The sequence below is a fragment of the Taeniopygia guttata genome, chromosome 2 (genome assembly GCF_048771995.1).
Source record: "Taeniopygia guttata chromosome 2, bTaeGut7.mat, whole genome shotgun sequence".
Taxonomy (NCBI): Eukaryota; Metazoa; Chordata; class Aves; order Passeriformes; family Estrildidae; genus Taeniopygia; species Taeniopygia guttata.
In genome coordinates, this window is record NC_133026.1 from 30,294,032 (window position 1) to 30,312,899 (window position 18,868).

The following is an 18,868-nucleotide window of genomic DNA, read 5'->3' on the forward strand; positions in this document are numbered from 1 at the left end:
GGCTGGTGGACTTGGATGTACTTATATTAAAGTTTGGACTCAATGATCTTAGAGGTCTTTTTCAAGCAAAACAATTCTATAATTCTACCTTCATGATCTGACTTTTTTAGAGTCATAAGACCTGACTTGGAGTTCTACGACAAGACCTGCCTTAAGTTTGACATACAGAACTGTTAAATTTTATTTTCAGAGACATGGTCAATACTGATGTAAAGCTCATTTGGAAGTCACTGCAGTGTTTGAAGCATGCTTAAAATGTATATCCACCTCTGGCTCAAATTTTTCTAACCAATGGATTTTTTTAAGGCCTTATTTCTTAAAAGAAAGGCCATTTTACTACCCCACTAGACTTGCCCTGTGTATTGTAGACAATGACAAGACACCCCCAGGCTTCATCAATAAATTTAATATCACAGGTCTTTAGGTTTCCAGTTTTCAAAGGTTTTCCAAACCTATTTTATGCATATGGAATGTCTAGCCATCCTCAGTTTTTCAGCATTCTTTTTCAAGTATTTATACTGGGAGAAGTTAAAGTACCCCAAGATATTGTGTGAAATGTACATCACCTCACTGCTGTTATTTAGTGTTATATTTCCAAGGATTTTATTGGCCTTTTTGATCCTGATGTAATCCCAGGAGCTTTTATTTGGATGGCTGGCTTCTGCTATGATTCCAAATCCTTTGCATGGCCATTGCTTTCCACAGTTCAATTCTCCAGGCAGCATCCATGGCCTACATTTCTTGTTTTAAATCCAAAAAAAAGTCATTCAAACCCGGGCATATATTACAAGCTAGAGATGGTGCTCCTACTGCTTTTCCAGCCATAGGGATTTAGTAGTCTATTGTCCAGGAGCAGTGACCAGGTGATCTGACCTGCCAGACCACCCATGATTACCCATGCAGTGCAAAACCCTACATGGAGGTTCAGATTATCTGCTCATTAGGTGTGCAACAAGCTTGAAATGCCTGGAGGATGTTGAACATATTGGCAGCTGTCCCAGGTGATGTGCTCCAGGGTTCCTTTGTGCATGTGCACCCAGGTGTGCCTGGTGGAGCCAGGAGCAGCAGGACAGCTCCAGTGTCTCTCTAAGGAAAGTGGGCATAGCCGTGAAGAGCCAGGAAATCTCATATTGCTCATGTCTCCTCTAAACTCATTAATGGCACAAAAGGGACAAAGTGCTTTGCTGGTCTGAGGCATTTATTTGTAATTTATCTGATGTTTCTTTGGCTTGTGTTTATGTGCAATTTACCTCAGTCTTACCACAAAACATGGGGGTTTTAGTTCCAACCTGATAAACAACTTTATCAACAGAATAAATGACTTTTGTATGTTTTCCCTAACCTAAATATTTATTTACTCCATAGCTCTATATTAGTGTTAGGGTCTTTTTATTACTTGAGCTTTGTGATTCAGGAAAGTTGAATTTATGAAGCCTTTAAGCATATGCTTAACTTAGGCCTTGTGCTTATAATCAACTGTGTGCTGTTGAGGTGTTGTCCTGAATCTGAGACTTAATTTCTAGTAGATTTATTTATGTGAACAAAAAAATTGTATTTTAAGAGGAGAAAGGATTGATGTCACCAACTAGTTACAAAACCCCTGATCTAATTTGCATGAGAAAGATGCAAGACTCTTTGTATTCTTATGCAAGAGATGATAAGAGAGCCATACATTTATCTTACAGAGCACTTCTTATCCTCAGAACTTTGTAAAGTTTTACTCTCCCATTGTTTGTCACAAAATCCCCTAAGCTACAGATATGCCTTTCTTTGTCCCAGAAAATTCCTTTGAAGCTTGAATTGAGCTAAAACACTAGAATTGCAGTTTTCTCCTCACTTAAAAAATGTCCATCACATGGTTTCCCAGCCCTGCAAAGAAAAGTACTGTGTATTCCTGCACATGCAATGCCAAACACAGAGAACTGGTTGGAAACGTTCCCGTACTTTGTATTTCTAACCAAAGCACATGGACTAACCAATCCATTTTAACTCCTCCAGGGACTTGGAATATGGTCCCTTAGTTCCAAGAGGGAGGAGGACCAGACCATTACAGCATCTCCCCTGATTTCTTGCTGCTCCCAAAGCATCTGGTTCTCTGTGGTAATAGTCTTTTGCTGTTCGTTAACATGGTTAATCCTCTAGAGTAAGCTGTAGTAATTTATGCTGGATGTTTGGGTTTCTCGTGATACTAATGGTATCTAATGAACTGTGGCTTCAGAAACATCTGTTCTATACAATAGTTAATTTTTTTCTTCCTTTTTTTTTTTTTTTTTTTTAATCCCAGTGATTAGATTCACAAAAATAGTTAGGAAGTCTTTAGGCTGCAAAGATTAGAACTCAAACCTTCAGTACTGAAATAGGCCAAATTTAATTCTACTCATGCTACCTTAATTTAGCTCCCACTTGTTTATGAATTGCTTGACATTGATGCATGTTATTACTCCCTGCCTTTTCACTTGCCAAATGAAAAAGGGACTGAAAGAAGGTTGAATGGGACACCTGTAAGACTGCAATGTCCTCATTTAAGCATATGACTAGAATCTACAGAACATCTCTTTTTTTTAACGTGTTCAATATTTATGTGATACAATTGAGCAATATGATTTAAAAATCTATGCAAGTATTCATTTACAAGTAAGAAAACTGCAAAAGTTGAAACTAGATTATTAATATTAATGAAGACAATGCTCCGGAATAACATGTGAGAAATGAGATATGCTAAAAACAATCAGTAATATACTGTTTGTACTTTGAAAGGAAAATAAAAATTAAAAAAAAATAGAAAAAAAGACAAAAGTATTACTTAATTATAATGTTTCAGAGTTAATAATGCAGTAGAAATCCTAGCTCTTTCCAATTTGAGGGCTTCATTTCTTAGTCTTAATGTTGCAGTAATGTGGTTCCCAGATTTAATTTCCTTATATTTATTTGTTTTTAACAACTCAGAGGGAAAATAAGAGAAACACATTGTGAAAATGTTATAATGAGATCACAGTGCTACTAACATGCTTTACATTTTCTATAAAGTGGCTGATTGCATTTAGAGTCACCTCAGCAGCACTAAATCATTTCAGCAGTTTACCCTCACCACCAGCGTCATAAAATTTCTCCAAGTTTAGGAAATGCACTTAAAAAACAGAAAAAATCCCCTCATGTTCCTGTATGAAAATGTCACCTTATAACATCCATAGCTTTAAAAATAAAAACCAGATTTTCTTCAGGCATGAACCCTTTATCTTTCCCCTGTGGGACTCTTAAGGAGCTCTTTAAATTCACGTGATTGTGCAGTTAAAGTCTGGGCTGACTCAGCAAAGTGTTTAACTATGTGCTTAAAGTCTATTGCAATCAATAGAATTTGAGCATGTGCTTAAATATTATGTTGAAAAGGAATGGATTTACACATGTGTTTTAAACCTAAGCATGTACCAAAGTAGGCTTTTACTATGTCAAAGCAAGTCGGAAGAATTCAGGTTGTAAAAGCCCTACCTTTGTGGTGACTGATTTCATAAGTAAAATATTTTTATATAGTTTTTATGTATCATCTAAAATGTAAACCATAATGCTGTAGTTATTATGGTCTGTGAATTAGTGAACATAAGACAGTTTATGTCAGTTTATGTCTGTCAGTTTAAAATATGTACCTCAGAATTAAGAACACTTGCAGCTAAATATCAAAATGTACATTTTCTGCTCTTGAATATAGTTTGCTTTTAGTTAGTTACTGAAGTATTTTAAGTCATTTAGGGCTGTGAACACTATCTTTTAAAATGCAGCTACATATATAAGAGGTTATAAACACATATGGGTACCTAATACCAGAGCCCACACTCCACAGTTTTCCATGTTCTGACCTGTTTTTAACTTATTCCTCCCGTGTTTCCCTGTAATATGAAACTTGATTATTTTGAGGCGCTGAATCACCAAACAGCGTCATGTTCTGTTTGGCTGAAGGGCGTGAAGCAATTCCACTTTTTCTATTTACTCCTGTCTATAAAAAGCTTTTTCTGCATTAGAGGAGATTTCTGTTTCTGCCAGTGATGCCTCTTTCACTGTGTTAAACTTCACTGTACTGTGGAAAGGCCACATATTTCCCACAAAACATTGGAGTATTTTTATTTTCCAGAGAAAATGTTTATGATACTAAATTGCCAGCAATTCATGATGCAGTGGTATGTGTTGTGCTCACCTGCAATCTTGCACTGCAGCACCCTACCTGTCACTGCCCCTGTCCCTGCTCATGCCCCTTTGCAGAGCTAGCTGCAATGCCATCTGCAGGGCTTCCCTGCTTCCTCAGTAGGGAAGAGAGATGCCAAGGAGAGCAGGGTAGCAAGAAGTGATAGCTACAAACTTGAGGATTCTGTAGGGAAAACCCTGGCTGCTGCCTGCTGCTGGGGTCTCTCCCTGTCCAGGGGGCAGGTTTAATTCTCAGCAGGACCAGGTGATTTGGCACGTGGAAGATGAAAGGGTTTGGGATGATGGGAAGACTTGAGCCACAGACTTCCTAGGTGCCATCAAGTAGCCAAACATCCCAGGAGTGTCACAATACTTTGTTATTCGGAATCTTTTCTTCAGTAACACAATTGTAAGTATATTAAAAAATATGCTGCCAGCTATGATCTGTCATGTAAGCATACAGAAGATTCTTCACCAAAAGGCAGAAGAGAGCCCCAGATACTGGGCAAATTCTTATGTCTTCAGGAGCAAAATATTATGTTGATGGTTGAGAAGTCTATAGATTTCTAGAAAGCTCCAATTCGGCTTCTGTGTTGGCTTCTTGATTATGGTGAAGAATCACATCCCAGGGGCCACTGTTGCTCCCGTAGAGCAGGAATATGGGAGCAGACTTATAATTTTGGTAGGAGAGTAGTACAGTAGTCAAGCTGCTGTACCATATAGATAGCAACAGGCTTTGGTCACTTGTATAAGAAGTGCTGTAAGGCAGGGTAGGACTCTGAGAAGTAAAGTACTGTCTGTAACACTGAAATGAAAGTTATCTCTGTGTTGGTATATTAATGATCAAATGAGATACAACTTTTGAAATACCAGTATGAAAAATGGGCTTCACATGTGTGAAACTTGTCAAGCCACAGAGGAGCACGGTGCTGTTGTCTGATACACTGTCAAATGCTGTTCTTCTGAAACCACATCATCTTGCAGAACTGAAAAAGACGCTGTGTAAATTGCCTAATGCTTCTAAAAATAAGTGTGAACTACTTAGCCTCTCTCCAAATTTTAGCAAGCCAGCCAAATAGCGCATAGTCGGTAAGCGTGTCTAACATGCTGTGCCACAACCGGTGACTTACTATAAGAATTATATGAAGCATGCTAAATACGGAAAGGCTGCTTATAGCTGCACGCACAAAGCCCGGTCCGCGCTGACATCTGCCCCCGCCCCTGCTCCCCCCGGCCCGATGAGCTGCAGCAATCGCCTCTCCGGCGGCGGCTGCGCTCCTGCCGGGAGCTGGCGGCCGCCCGGCTCCCTCCCCTGCCAAAGCCAACTGTGGCGTAGCCAGAGAAACGGGCAGCAAAAATAGCACAGCAGGATGGCTGCGCGTGGGCGAGGCAGAAACCACATCGCCAGCAAAACCTCCCAGCGTTATTTTAGGACCGATACGGGCAGAGGCCGTGGCGTTTTGCTCTCTTTTCACTAAACGCTCCCCAGGGGAGGGTGAGGAGGGAGAGGGGCGCAAGTCCCGGACGCGGACCGTCCCTGTCCCACTCCTGCCGTGCCTGCCTCCTCCCTGGCGTATCCCCAGGGACACGGGCTGGGCAGGGGGAAGGGGTTAACTGCGCCCGAGGCCGGGCGGCGCACAGAGGACGGGCGGCAGTTTGAAAGACGGAGACTGGACAGCTGTGTTTGCTGTGGTATTTTTAAACGCATTAATGCAGGCTCCAATCACCCGGCCATGCTTGACCTATTTTTGGCTCAGGCCGGCCATTGTTCTATTTCTGCCGCCGCTGGGCCAGGAGGGTGTCAATTCAAATGCAAATGAGTTATCGCTGCTGCTCCCGCCAACTTCGCCCAGCCGCCTGGCAGAGGGACAGCCGGCCGGGAGCGAGAGGGGCGCGGGCACGGCAGCGCGGGGCTAGGCTGGGGTCAACTCGGTTAAACCTCCCGCGGCTCCCGCTCCCTGGAAAGGTGGCTTATTCGGTTTGATGGTTTGTTAGAGGCAGTTTCCCCCACCCCTGCCCTGCCAGGAAGCCCAAAGCGCAGAGATATTTCTTCATTTCTTCTTCCACCTGCCGCTGGCTGCCCGAACGCAACTGCTCAAACTCGGCAGCGCTCAGCGCCCCGCACGCTCACGGCTCCCTTCCTGCGGGCGGGGGCTGCCGACGGTGGATTTGGGCTTTTCCTCTCCTCATAGATACTTGTGCAAATGCTCAAACACTGCTAATTGCCGAAGCACATTATCTTACAACCCTCGCTGAAGGAGGTAGGACCGCAGAGGGTCGTGCCCGACGCCTATGTGCAAGTGCAGTGATGAATCTCTTGTGTAGCTGAAGTGCAGACCAGTTGGAATATGCTGCAGACAATTTACGAGAGTGAATCGTGTTTTTCCTCAGATGGGGTTTCTGGACGTGAACAGCTCTTGGCTCAGCAAAGAATGCACAGTATGATCAGCTCAGGTAAGAGACAGCTCCGTGCCTTAGACTTGAGTGGCTGACCGGGAACATACAGCCTAGCATGACAAGAAAACACCTTTCCTTTTAAGAAGTGACTTTATTTTTTTGTGGCTTTTATCTAAGTTGTTGTTATATAATTCTGGTAGTATTTTTGATTGCAGCTGCTGCTTTTGCAAGGAGTTTATCTCCTTTGGTCTGCTGCTTTCTAGATGCAGCAAAATACTCGCAGCTGAAGTCGAGTTTGGGTTTCCTTGTTTGTTTTGTTGCGTGGTTGCAAAATAGGGTTCATGGTACAGGCTTGTTCACAGGAAGAGCCTTCCTCAGACAGACCTTGTCAGGAGGCTGCATTTAGAGCCCCTCATATGCAATTCTAGTCATATGTCTATTGTAAACAGGATTTGCTCTTTCTGTGAGTTTCCTTTTCTCTAGTTTGCATATGAAGGGGGTTTTATACCAATATATTTCTGTTTTCATAACAGTGCTACTGCAAAATGTCTTTAGACTGCATGGTTTATTTTGTTCCTTTAAAAATATTTGTGAACCGGGCAATGCTAGTTACATGTAACAACTCACTGAGATGTAAATTGGATGTGTTATTTCATGAAGGTATTTCAAAGCTGCTCAGAAAGAACACTGCATGTTTCCTCATGTATTTCCAGCTACCCCTGTGTTTTCTAGTTTCTTTCCTAGCTCTGAGACCTGCTACTGAGGATAAATTAACTTGGAAGAATTGTTGCCATTCAATTTAGATGGGCTAAAAATGTCAACATTTCATGTAGTCCACTCTTGCCTATTCTCTCCTAAAGTTAATTCCAGTACAGTTTTCATTGGATGAAACTCTTGTATATTAAGGCACAGTGTTTTCCAGTTTGTATCTATTTAAACCTACATTACTTACTTTGTTTTTCAGAAAGTGTTAGTTTTATAGGAGATCCATATGTGGAAGGCAGGATGAATCGGTTGCATGTATTTTAGTCTTAGTTTATGTCTCCTTTGCTTTTTTCTTTTTTCTTTTTTCTTTTTTCTTTTTTCTTTTTTCTTTTTTCTTTTTTCTTTTTTCTTTTTTCTTTTTTCTTTTTTCTTTTTCTTTCCCAAAACTTGAATGACCTCACTTGTTAAAGATAATTATGTGTGTAGACCATACCTCTCTTCACATATTACCTGTTTCAGTACACCTGTTGAGCCTATGTCTGTTTGTTTTTTAAAAACTGTTTATTTTCCCACTTTATAGAAAAAGAGCTAAAAGTTTTACTTCTGCTCCTTTCTTACATACAATTTTAGGTTGTTGATCACCTATTTCAGCTCTTTTGTCAGGGACACAAATCAGGTGAAGGCACACTGATAATTATGAACAGCAAAGCTCTACCAAAGACTGGGTAAGAGCGCAAGTTTTCCTGGAAGTGTTACAGTTCTTCTGCAAAGCCATCTACAGTGTCAACCTCTTGTTCAAGAAATGTTGCTTTGCTTTATTGCATTCTTCAGTTTTCCTGAGCAACTCAACAGGTGTCCAGTGCTTTTAAATTGGTTCAAGATAAAGCTGATTGTGTCTTCTCCCTCCTTTTGGCCTTTTCTTTGTTGCTGTTGGAGTTTTCTAGTACTAAGTCAAGTTGAAATTAATGGTTCACAAGTGAAAATTTGGGGGATTTATCTCACTACGCTACCCTCTAACTGCAAACTAATATACTAACAATTTTTAAATTTGAAACTCAAGACAAAGAGATGATTTTCTGTAATTTTATAGCTTGTCAACATTGGAAAAAAGAATATCACATAACTGTTGATTTGTATCTGGTAGTACATTCAGTAAGTCCATACAACATACATCATTTCCCCTGTAGTGCCAAGTAGAGTAGAGGTGGGATTTAGACTAAAAACAATCCCTACAAAAGCTTATTCAATAACATTATCCAGATAAAAGGTGTTTAAGTATGTATATGTGTGTGTATATATATATATGTGTGTGTGTGTGTGTGTATATATATATATATATATATTCTGTGGAACATAAAATATTCCACTGTGTTTCAGTTGGCCTTTAAAATATGCAACTAGACTACAAGTAGTTGACATTATACATAGTCTGCAGTTTCAGTTCATGTCACGTGAAACCTCAAAGCCTGGTGCTGCTGTTGCTTACCTTCATCTCCCACAAGTTCAGCATCTTGGAGGATCAGTTCTGATAACTTTTCATTTTTTCCATTTATGATGCATATAGGGAAGAAATAGCTAGGGCATGACAGTATGCACTAGCCTTTGGAGAAGCCAGAAAAAGTCATTTGAATTTTCTTTTTCACAATGCTCTTACTTTAGTTATCTTCGCTTAAATGTATGTGACTTATATTCTGGTTAAAAAGTTGTGTGTAGTTAAGAAAATAGCAGATCCCTAAATGTTTGTGCTTTGCACCCTTGATGTGCTTGCTCCAAAGACTTTAAGAGTAACTTAAAACAGCCAACAACAGTCAGATTTTTAGGTTTCCTGGTATCCAGATACAATACACATATATTATGCAAGTGATTTTAAACTGGTCTGGAGAGATCCCCAAAGAGGACAGGTTCACTGGTCAATGGATTGCATTTGCAAAGCAAAATGTCTAAGAAATTTCTGACAAGAGCAGGCATAGGAAATACTTCTGTCATGAGAATAATTTCTCCTGGTATTCCCCCAATTACTGCATTGCCTGTCTGTCTCCATCCTTGCTTGTAAGTCATACTATGAATGAGATGATCTGGATAGGTACCAATCAAAAGTCTAATTATGAATGGAGCAATCTAGATCGGCGCTGACTCAAGAAGCTGTGTAATTTGCAGACACCTACACCTTACTGCAGAGAGCAGTTTCAGCTGTCTTGAGAAGACTGAATAAATTCTCCCATATGGTACTGTTGCTCTAAAATGCAGCAGCAAGTGCTGTGCATTTTTATTTAAGAAAATGATGTTGATGTATTCTTATTTGATGCCATAGTTATTTTAACTTCACATTTACAAAATAAATCTGGGGTCTAAAGCCTCTTATTTAGCTAGAATAACTATTTATCTATTCTGTCCCTTTTACTTTACACAAAAAACACTAAATTTCCATGTGTCTGCAGTGCTACAGTGGATCCTAACATTCAACTGGCCTCTGATCATTCCCCAGTATAGGTAACAGTCTTTAAGTCCTTGAAAAAAAGCATTTGGTGCAGCAGAGTCCATGGGAAAAACACTCATTAAAATGTGGTTAATAAGTAACCAGTGAAAGACTAAATTTCTCAAATAGATGGTAGATATGTGAAGGAGAAGGAAGGACCTACCCAATCCTGGTTATCTGTAGATGTGGGACTTTAGGAGTTCAAGGGGATAGGAAGCTTAAAGCTTGGCTTGGCAATGAGTTGACAGGTGACCTGAGCAAGTTACACAATCCTACTTATGTCAGCTAATCCTTCTGTGAAACACAGTAAATGATACCTATCAGGATCAGGAATCAATAGAGCAAAACTCTTTTAAAGGGAATGTAACAGTTGAGAATGATTAATTTGATTGGTTTCACCTACCTACAGGCTTGTAAAATACCTTCAATTTCACAGGTGTCGCAAGTGGATGTAAAGAATGTTTGTTCTCTGCACCAGTCAGGAAATGTAAAGTGTGTCACTCAAATATAAATGACAGAATTACTGCTGCACATATCATTCTGTACGTGGGTTGACAGGAGCTCATGAGGGATCTTCCCTCAGTAAACCCCAGTGTGCACAGTTTGTTCTGTATGTTGTCTCTATCATGTGTCTGCATGACCTTGTATATATGTGATTTACTTTACTCATGGATTTATATTGCCTTCAGGGAAAGTTCTTTGGTATTGGTATTTGCTCTCCCAATTTTTTTTTATTTTTTTTTTTCTTGAACAAAACCTTCACCTGCTCACCTTTTCCTGTGGATAACCTGCAGAAAGCAAGTTCATATAAGTTTTGCTCTGATACTCATGGAAAACTTGACATATTTGCATACTCAGATAACATAAACTATCATCATCAGATACCAAATCTTTCATTTATGGTATCTCAGGCAGTAACACTTTGGAGAGAGCAGAAAGAATGAGAACAGATGTGCTGGGCTTTGTTGTTCTTTTCAGAGTAATGAAAAAATTGAGTGTGGAAATTCAGTATAGGGAAGTTTTGGAGAACAAGCAGAGTGGCTTTTTCGATGCCTTTTGTAAAGGTGAGGTACAAGATAATCTGGTTCTTCATAGTAGTAGCAGAAGTATTTTAATTAATTGTTAGGGAAGTATAAGGCCTTAGCCATATGCAGTTAATACAATGAGAAGAAACAGACAACATAGACCTGCAGGTCTTATGTGGTTAAGTGATTTTGTGATTTTGAGTAGAGGCTCTGCCCTGCAATGTATTCTGGACAAAACTTTGGTTGTGAATTCAGTTGAACAAAATCGTGGTAAAATGAAAGGAAACTGCTTTTTCTGTTTTATGTTCTGAGGTGACATTGAATGCAGACCAATATTGCCAATTTCATGTGTCTAATGCTGTCACAACTATGCTATAACATTGCCTTTTCCTTACCTGATGGTCTTGTTTTGTATTAGGAGGTATATTTATAGGTTGTGAGAAAAGCCTGAAATTCAAAGTACAAGACTGACAAGACTAGCAAGTTAGAAAAGCTGGAAAGTAAATAAAAAACTATGCAAAACATTACTTCAAAACCTCTTTCAGTGTTTTTCAGAGGCCATTAAACACTGCATTTAGTACAGATGTTCTCTAGTACTGATGCTAGGACACTAGCTCCCCTCTCTTCAGTGTATTGAACTAAATCTCTTTATTGGAAAACAGCTTTTTACTGCAGTGATTTATTGCTTTAGCTGTTTGGCTTTATAACATGTATTGGTTTGCACTGCACTCAAGCACACAGCTCCAGCCAGTCTTCCCTTCTATAAAACTGTTTGCAGAATACATTTCGTTCATTAAGGTTACTCTCGATATGTGGTGCACTTGTAATACTTCTGCTGCCAGACCCATGTTTCTGTGCTGACTGCCCAGCCCCTCTCCTCTGCACTGTCTTTGCAGAGAAACCAAAGGCTGGGAGAAAGCAGAATAGGTAGATAGCCTGCAAAGTAAGCCTTTTCATTTCAGGTTTTGGTGGAGATGATGGGGAGATTTCAGATGTTGTTGCATTTTAACCTTCCCCAACTACTGCTGGGGGGTAGAGTTTTACATGTTGGGTACAATACAAAATACCGTAGAGAAACTAGTTGGCAGATATTATTGTTAAGCACATAAAAATCTAAAATGCCCTGTTCTGTGGATCTCTTTAACAGGCTGACTCCTCTGGGTCAGTTATTCTTAGCCTAGTTATTTTCATCTTATGGCATTACAGGTCTAAGATTAGCCTGTTAGGCGTTATCATGCCATCTGAGTTACCTCCTAATATAACTGTACACCGGAATGATTATTTATAGACAGAGCATTCTGTCATTTTTGCTTTATTTCTGGTAGTTTAAATAAAGAAGAGCAACATTCAAGAAAAACCACAGATTCCTTCCTGCTGCCAAAACAACATGATAACTGCCTGCTGAGGGGCAGGGATATTGTTTAAAATGTGTGCTTGCAGCAGATGCAAACATCTTACCTCTCCTACGACAAGATATCACCAGGTACCACTGCTTCTGTCTGTTCTGTAGGAGGGAGAGGGGTGCCAGATTGATGCACCAAATGACAGAGCTGAGATGGGCTTGCGGCTGCTGATGAGAACAAGGATAACCAGGTGCTATTTTTAGAGGTTGGCTCTGTCAAGCTCCATGTTCAGTGTGAATATGTCACATATGCACAAAGCTCCTCCAAAATGGACCCATCTAGTTTTGTTGCATAAAAGTGATGTCTGTTGTACAAGTAGCCTTCTATGTGATTTTCACAAGACATAACAGGAAGCCTCAGCAAATTGACAATATTTATTAAAGTGTTCATGATTGCTACACAAACATTACTTCTCAATAGAAAAACTTTAAACCTGAAGCAGAGTTGTTCAAGAACGCATTGAGGTCATTCTCTCCTAGGGAAGTTCACTGGGATCTTTGTGTTTGTATGTGTATAACTAGGAGGAAGCTTTTAGCTTTTAGTGGCAGTTTAGTAAAGAGCTGCAAAAATAGGAAAGAAGCAGATCTTCAGCTGGGTGTCAGTGCAGCCTCTGCCTGCTGTTATTACTCAGGAAGCAGGCAGCTGACAAAAAAGGGAAATATTAATGGATTATAATTATCTAACGAATTCCACCTCTTTTAGCTTTCTGCTCTAAATAAATGGTATGTTTCTGTCTTCATGCAGATTTTGTGTGTAATCAGGGGGCACCTGATTTGTTCTACTTTAAAATGTTACTGGTGTAAACAGGCTTGCAAAATCGGTGGCAGCCTCTGCATGGCTGAACCAGTGCTGGTTTAACTCCCATTATATAATAAGCAGCTCTTTTTTTTTTTTTTTTTTTTTTTTTGTCAGCCAGGCAGTTCTCTGCATGACTGTAAAGGTAGCCAACACATCTGTTTTATTTGTTTGATGTCTCATGGTTGTAAACTCCTTCCAGCTTGTGGAGTATACAAACATGATGAGCTCCAAGAATTCATGCCTTTTGCAGATAAATGTGCTAGAAATGCAGGTTGCTTTATTCTGATGTTAATATGTTCTTTCTAGTGATAAGACTGAATATCATCAAAGAGAGACAAGAGAAGTAAAAGAATTAATTCTTTGAAAATACCAAATATATAAATAATGTTTTTACAGTCAAAGACTATTGTTCCTCTTTCCTGATCCCTGTGGTTGAAGGTATGCATGCCACAGGGAGGAACCACAGTTATTCAATTTCAATGAAGTCTGGAATGGAATAATGAGCAGGCTTAATGTTAATTTAATAATTTCCCCCAATTGTTCTGTTCTTAATCCAAGTTTCCTTTTTCTTTCTTGGTGCCCAAGGCCACCTCCTTGTTGGTGTTGTGCAGTAACAATATGAGAGAAAGCAGGGAAAACAGACTGTTAGTGCTTAATCTTACATAGAGACTCTTTTTGGAGTCTTGTATTCATTTAGTAAAATGTTAGTGTTGGCTTTTTATTTACCTGTTCATAACTCCATTTTCTCAGAGGCAGTAAGTTCTTACTTCCCTACATCTACTTGCTTGATCTCTAGATAAATATCTTGGTTGAAAATGTGTACTTTTCCTAAGTCTCTTGAAGTCTTTTTTTTCACAGACACAAAAATGAAAAACTCCTGGACTCTTCAAATTTTTTATATTCTAATTTAAATTTGACCTTGAAGTTTTGGAGTGCTTAAAAGAATATATGTATTGCAATATCACAAATAATCATAAAGTAAAATAACTAGATTTTTTGAGACGTTATGCTAACATAAATAGTGATGGAATTAGTATGAGGCACAGAATGGTGTTAGAAATAGCAAAAGGAAAATCATCAGTATTCGTATTTTTACTGTCTTTATATTAGCATGTATTTATTCCATGTAGGCACATAATGTTAAAGGACTATATAGAAATTTCTAGGATGCTTCAGAAGGCTCATCCTAAAAATACTTGCACAGCAGCTGCTGAAATCTAGTGGGACCTAAATTCAGGAGAGCATTTTACCTTGGTCTAGTAGCACTCCAGCCTGTGTCATGCATATGCTCAAACTGCTCCAAGCTCCAAAAAGACATCCTCTTGTTCCCGTGCACACATCTGAAAGTTTGCATCCATTAATTTGCTGTCACTATTTTTCCTAAGGATTTATTTCAGAAGAGGAAGAAAGCTTTATTCTGTCATTTGTTTTAAGTATTGCCAGTAGTTATCACAGTAATAATTCCAGAGGATATAGTAAGTTTTAGTTAGGTTTTCTCAAGGAGTATGAAAGAAGGACTGGCAGAAGAGAAAGATTTGAAGAAGTTATGAGAGAATTTTATAAATGGAGTAGTAGGGCATAAATGAGCTATACAAGCACTTCCTATGTTAAAATGCTGTTGTGAGGGAGGGTGGGAAAGGCTCTGAAGATGTAAGAGAACTGTGTGGGAGGTGGAAACCAGGGGATTATGATGCAGAGTTCTAACTGTCCATGAACACAGGAAAAATATAGTTGAAAACAGTTTAAGAAAGAAATCAACTGAGATGAGAGAAGTTTCTGTCAAAGAAATCTCCAATACCATCATGAAGAATACATGGGAAAGTATGAATATTTTAGAATCAACAACCCAGATTGTTTTTAAAAACAACCCAGGGCTGTGTTACTCCTGTAATCATACATAAGCTAGTATTCAGGGATTTCTCTTGCCATTGTAGACATTCTTTTTCTGTTTTCTTGGTCTGAGAATGAGGTTTGTGAGGGGGAGCAGTATAGGACACAGATTTTGTTTATGCATGTACTGCAAATTCTGCTGCATCTCACCATCCTGAACTCCTTTCCTCCAAGTGCAGCTCAGCTTTCCTGGAGAACCGGCAGAACAATCTCTGCAGAGCTTTGCCATAAATTTCCATCCTTGTGTCAGCTGCACCACTGCTGTCTTGCCTTTTCTTCTTGACCTAGTAGGCAATTTTCTGAGCTCTGTGCTTATTTTCTGGTTTGTTTGGTTTTTTTCTTCTTGTGCCAGTGTATGCAGGGTGATAATGGGGCATCTGGAGAACTAACTAAGAAGGGAAATTACAAATGCCAAAATCAAAAGGACATAGGCAAAGAAATAAAGTGCTAATGTAGCCGAATTAAGTAATGGTGATGCTATGAGTGATTAAGGATACTAAAACTGGAACAGCTATTTTGTTTAGAAATTATATGGTTAGGAATGGGAATATTTAGGAAACAATTACCCTTGGGCTAAACATTTGAAACCTCATCTAAGAAAGAATGCCTCTCTCTGGTTACTGGTCATCCATATCTACTTGTCACTGGTATGCATTTACAAAGATATATATATATATGTATGTGTGTATATACATATATATATATATGTATGTATGTATATATATATATGTATATATATATATATATATATAGCCTTATCACCAGTCTTACCCAGCCTCTCCTCACTGAGGACACTCAAGTGAATGAGTGCCTGAGACAAAATGGTTTTCCTTCTGCAGGCCTAGTAGCCCAGCAGGGCAGATGCACATTCCATAAACCTCCTCATCTGTCTGCCCTTCTTCATCTGCACATACCCAAAGGTGTGCAACAGCACGTGTTTGTCCCCAAGAAACTCATTCTTAAGGACCTGTCTTTGTTATTTCTTCTAGGGCATACTACTGCAGGTCTGTTCTGGTAGTGATTAGGAGATCTAGGCACATGGCTGGTTTTAAAACATTTGCGGCCAAATAGTCTTTAGTGTTGTTTTCAGACTCAGAAAGACATGAGTGAGTGTAGAAATACCGACTATTCCTTTCTTCTGTGCCCTCATTCTTCTGCTGGACAGTCACATCACTTGTACGAACACTGGTATTCATGTGTCCATTGGGACTGGTGGAATGAAGAGCTGATCTTAGTTAAAAACATGGCCCCCAGACCCCCGTGCCACTGCAGTGGGTGCTGCAGTGCGGGGAAGGAGGGCATCATCCTTGGGGTCAAGGGGGCCACGAGTGGGGAAGAGAGGCACAACCATTCCTCTCAGCTTCAGGTATGGCATATGGTGGCCCCCAAAGTAGGTTAAACTGCTGCCTGTAAAATCATCTGGAGATTTCACCTTGCTTCTCTCAGCATTTTGCAGGACAGAGCCTAAAATTTCACACTTAATTAGCACATTGTTACACTCCAGTGAACTACATAGCACTTTATCATTAAGTATAATTTCTGCTAAATTTGTCCTGTGAAGTTGTCAATAACTTACCTTTCATCATCCGTAGGGCACATGTTATCTGTTAATGTGAAAGGAAAATACCCTAAAATGTACATTGTTTTGCATTAAATATGATAAGTATGATATCTATCTTTACCTTAGCAACCTGCACCAAAACTGAATGTACAGGAACCAGTAGCTGTCTTTGTCTCAAAGCTGTATCAGTACTAGTGAGTGTCTGGTCCAGGAAGACCTTTATGGCTCTTGGACTCAATTTCTGGTCCATTCTTTATTTGTGGAGAAAATGGTTTGCCAAACATTCTCCTACTAGAGTCCCTCCTATCCTCTAGTTTTGTAACCTAAGTGTGCTTTGGTATGTCCTTAGACTTCCTAGACAATCTGGTAATCAGTAGAATTCAAGTTATGGGAGAAAAAAATTTCCTTTGTCTGATGCTGTTTCCTGGTCACTACTTAGGCACTGTTATCAAATACTTCCCAATGTAAACCAAAACCATAAAATAACTAACTGACATGCTGACATGTTGGCAAACACAGATCAAAAGGACCATATAATTTTCCCAGTTGTTGCTATAAATTTCTTACTGAGTGCAGTTTCAAGTTGAAGGCACAGTTTGAGTCTGGTGGCTGGCACTAGGCTATACAGACATTTTTTTTGGATCAGAACCCTTCAGAACGACTGTGCTTTCACAGTGACAGCCAAAGTAGAAGATGCCAGATCTGAAAGGAGAGAAATTTTTCACTGCTATTGCTTTGCTGTGAAAGTCTGTGCATCTGAACTGGTGACAGCCACAAACTGTGCCCCCAGCGGGGGGAACTAGAAGCATTAGTTAGTGACAATCACATAGGAAATAGCATGTTGTGTCCAGCTCTCAGGAGGTGGTGTTTGACTAATTGTCCAAACCCTCAGCAGAGAGAAGAAAACTCATCTTTCTCCTCAGATAAGCACAGTCAGATGCCTAAACTTCATGATTCAGAATGCAGTTATAAAGTCTACCTGAAAGACAGTAGTTACTTTCTGCAGGAGGAAGTCTGTATATATTAATCTTACATTTCTGCACTAAATCTACTTTGTTTTTATGTAACCTTTACTTGCACTCCCCAGAAGGCCTGTAGTTATGCAAATAATTCTCATTTATAATATGGTTTTCCTCTTCCAGTATAGATGGATGGATGTTTAGGTAGATATAAATAGTATGTGTTCCATGAAAAAAATGCATAGTTGTGCAAATGAAAATCAGACTCTTTCTACTTATGGTAGTCTTCCCAAGCTCTAAATCATCTTAAATCCAATTAGTATTTTCCTGTTTCTTGTATGACTCCCTTTGAGATGGGATAACAGAACTGGAATAATCCCGATGACAAAGCCTCATTGATGAGTATGAAAATTTACTTTTATCCTGCTTTCAGCACTTTTCAGTTTTGGATCTTGCTGTACACTGATCACGTGTTGTCACTGAGCTGTCTGCAATGACAGCCATCTGTTTTTAAGGTTATATTAAGGTTAATGAAGTACAGTAAGGTATATTCTGCTCATTTGTCCCAGTGGAAATTACTGTGCACATGCAAAAAATGAGTGAACTCTTGTATTTTGTTTCCATATCACAAAGCTTTATTAGGACCTCTGGCATTCCTCAGAGCCTCCCATGAAATATCCTGAAGAGATTTGTTTCATCTGTGGTTTTAACCCAATCAATCTTTTTTCCATTATTCTTCTTTTGAGACTACTATTAAAATAGCAATTACTGTTGCCTCACTGCACTATAACCTTTTCTGAAATTCAAAAATAATATTTATTTCCCTTCTGCTTTTTATCTTTAAAACAGTTTGTGATCAGCTATAGAGTTCTTGTAACTTCACATAAAGTTACGGAACAGGACGCAAATTCCAGTGAGAAATCTTGTGAAGGCTGTTTTGCAAGTCCAGAGAAGTCTGTGGACCAGATCCTTAAATGGTACCAAGTGTCACAGGCCCAGTAAAGTCCCAGCCCTTTTTCAGTCACCATCTTCTTAACCCTTTGAAATAATTTTTTATGCTTTTGTATTTCGAAGTATGCATGCAATTAGAATTCAAAGCTCATAACTGCATCTTAAAAAATCAGTTTGCATCAAACTTGATTTGTTCCCTAAATGTCTATAAAATTAAAACAAATCAAGTTTAAACAAAAATTGGCTCAGTTGTGGCTGCTAATGGGGGATACAGTTTCTTAAAGAACATATGAGGAAAGAATATCTTTCCCTTTTTTCCTTTTAAAATTACATACATGGCTCTCATTTGGCTAGAATAATTTTTGCTAAGAAAAAACATTAGAAATTTTACATTCAAAATAACTCATTTTAAAAGTATTGGGAGATTAAAGCAATTACAGTAGTTTATGCATTTCAATCTTCACTCGTGTGTTCACAATTATAGCAGTATAAACAGATCATATGGAAAATGAACTATTTATTTTTTTTGT

At 39.1% G+C, this 18,868-nt stretch overlaps 1 protein-coding gene across 18 annotated transcripts in view; it reads left to right on the forward strand.

Moving 5' to 3' along the window:
- The window catches only part of HDAC9 (histone deacetylase 9), a 458,175-nt gene that overhangs the window by 175,996 nt on the left and 263,311 nt on the right, over window positions 1-18,868 (forward strand). For 10 of the 18 annotated variants that reach the window (XM_032746691.3, XM_032746696.3, XM_032746692.3 and 7 more), the window contains exon 1: window positions 6,146-6,627. The exons of 2 other annotated variants lie outside the window; for them this stretch is intronic. In XM_032746691.3, coding sequence (XP_032602582.1) covers window positions 6,522-6,627 — 106 coding nt within the window. In that variant the 5' untranslated portion in view covers window positions 6,146-6,521. Of the gene's footprint in view, window positions 1-5,603; window positions 6,628-18,868 lie in introns of those variants that run through there. 6 more of the 18 variants (XM_032746695.3, XM_032746699.3, XM_072925577.1 and 3 more) reach the window with 4 other exon arrangements.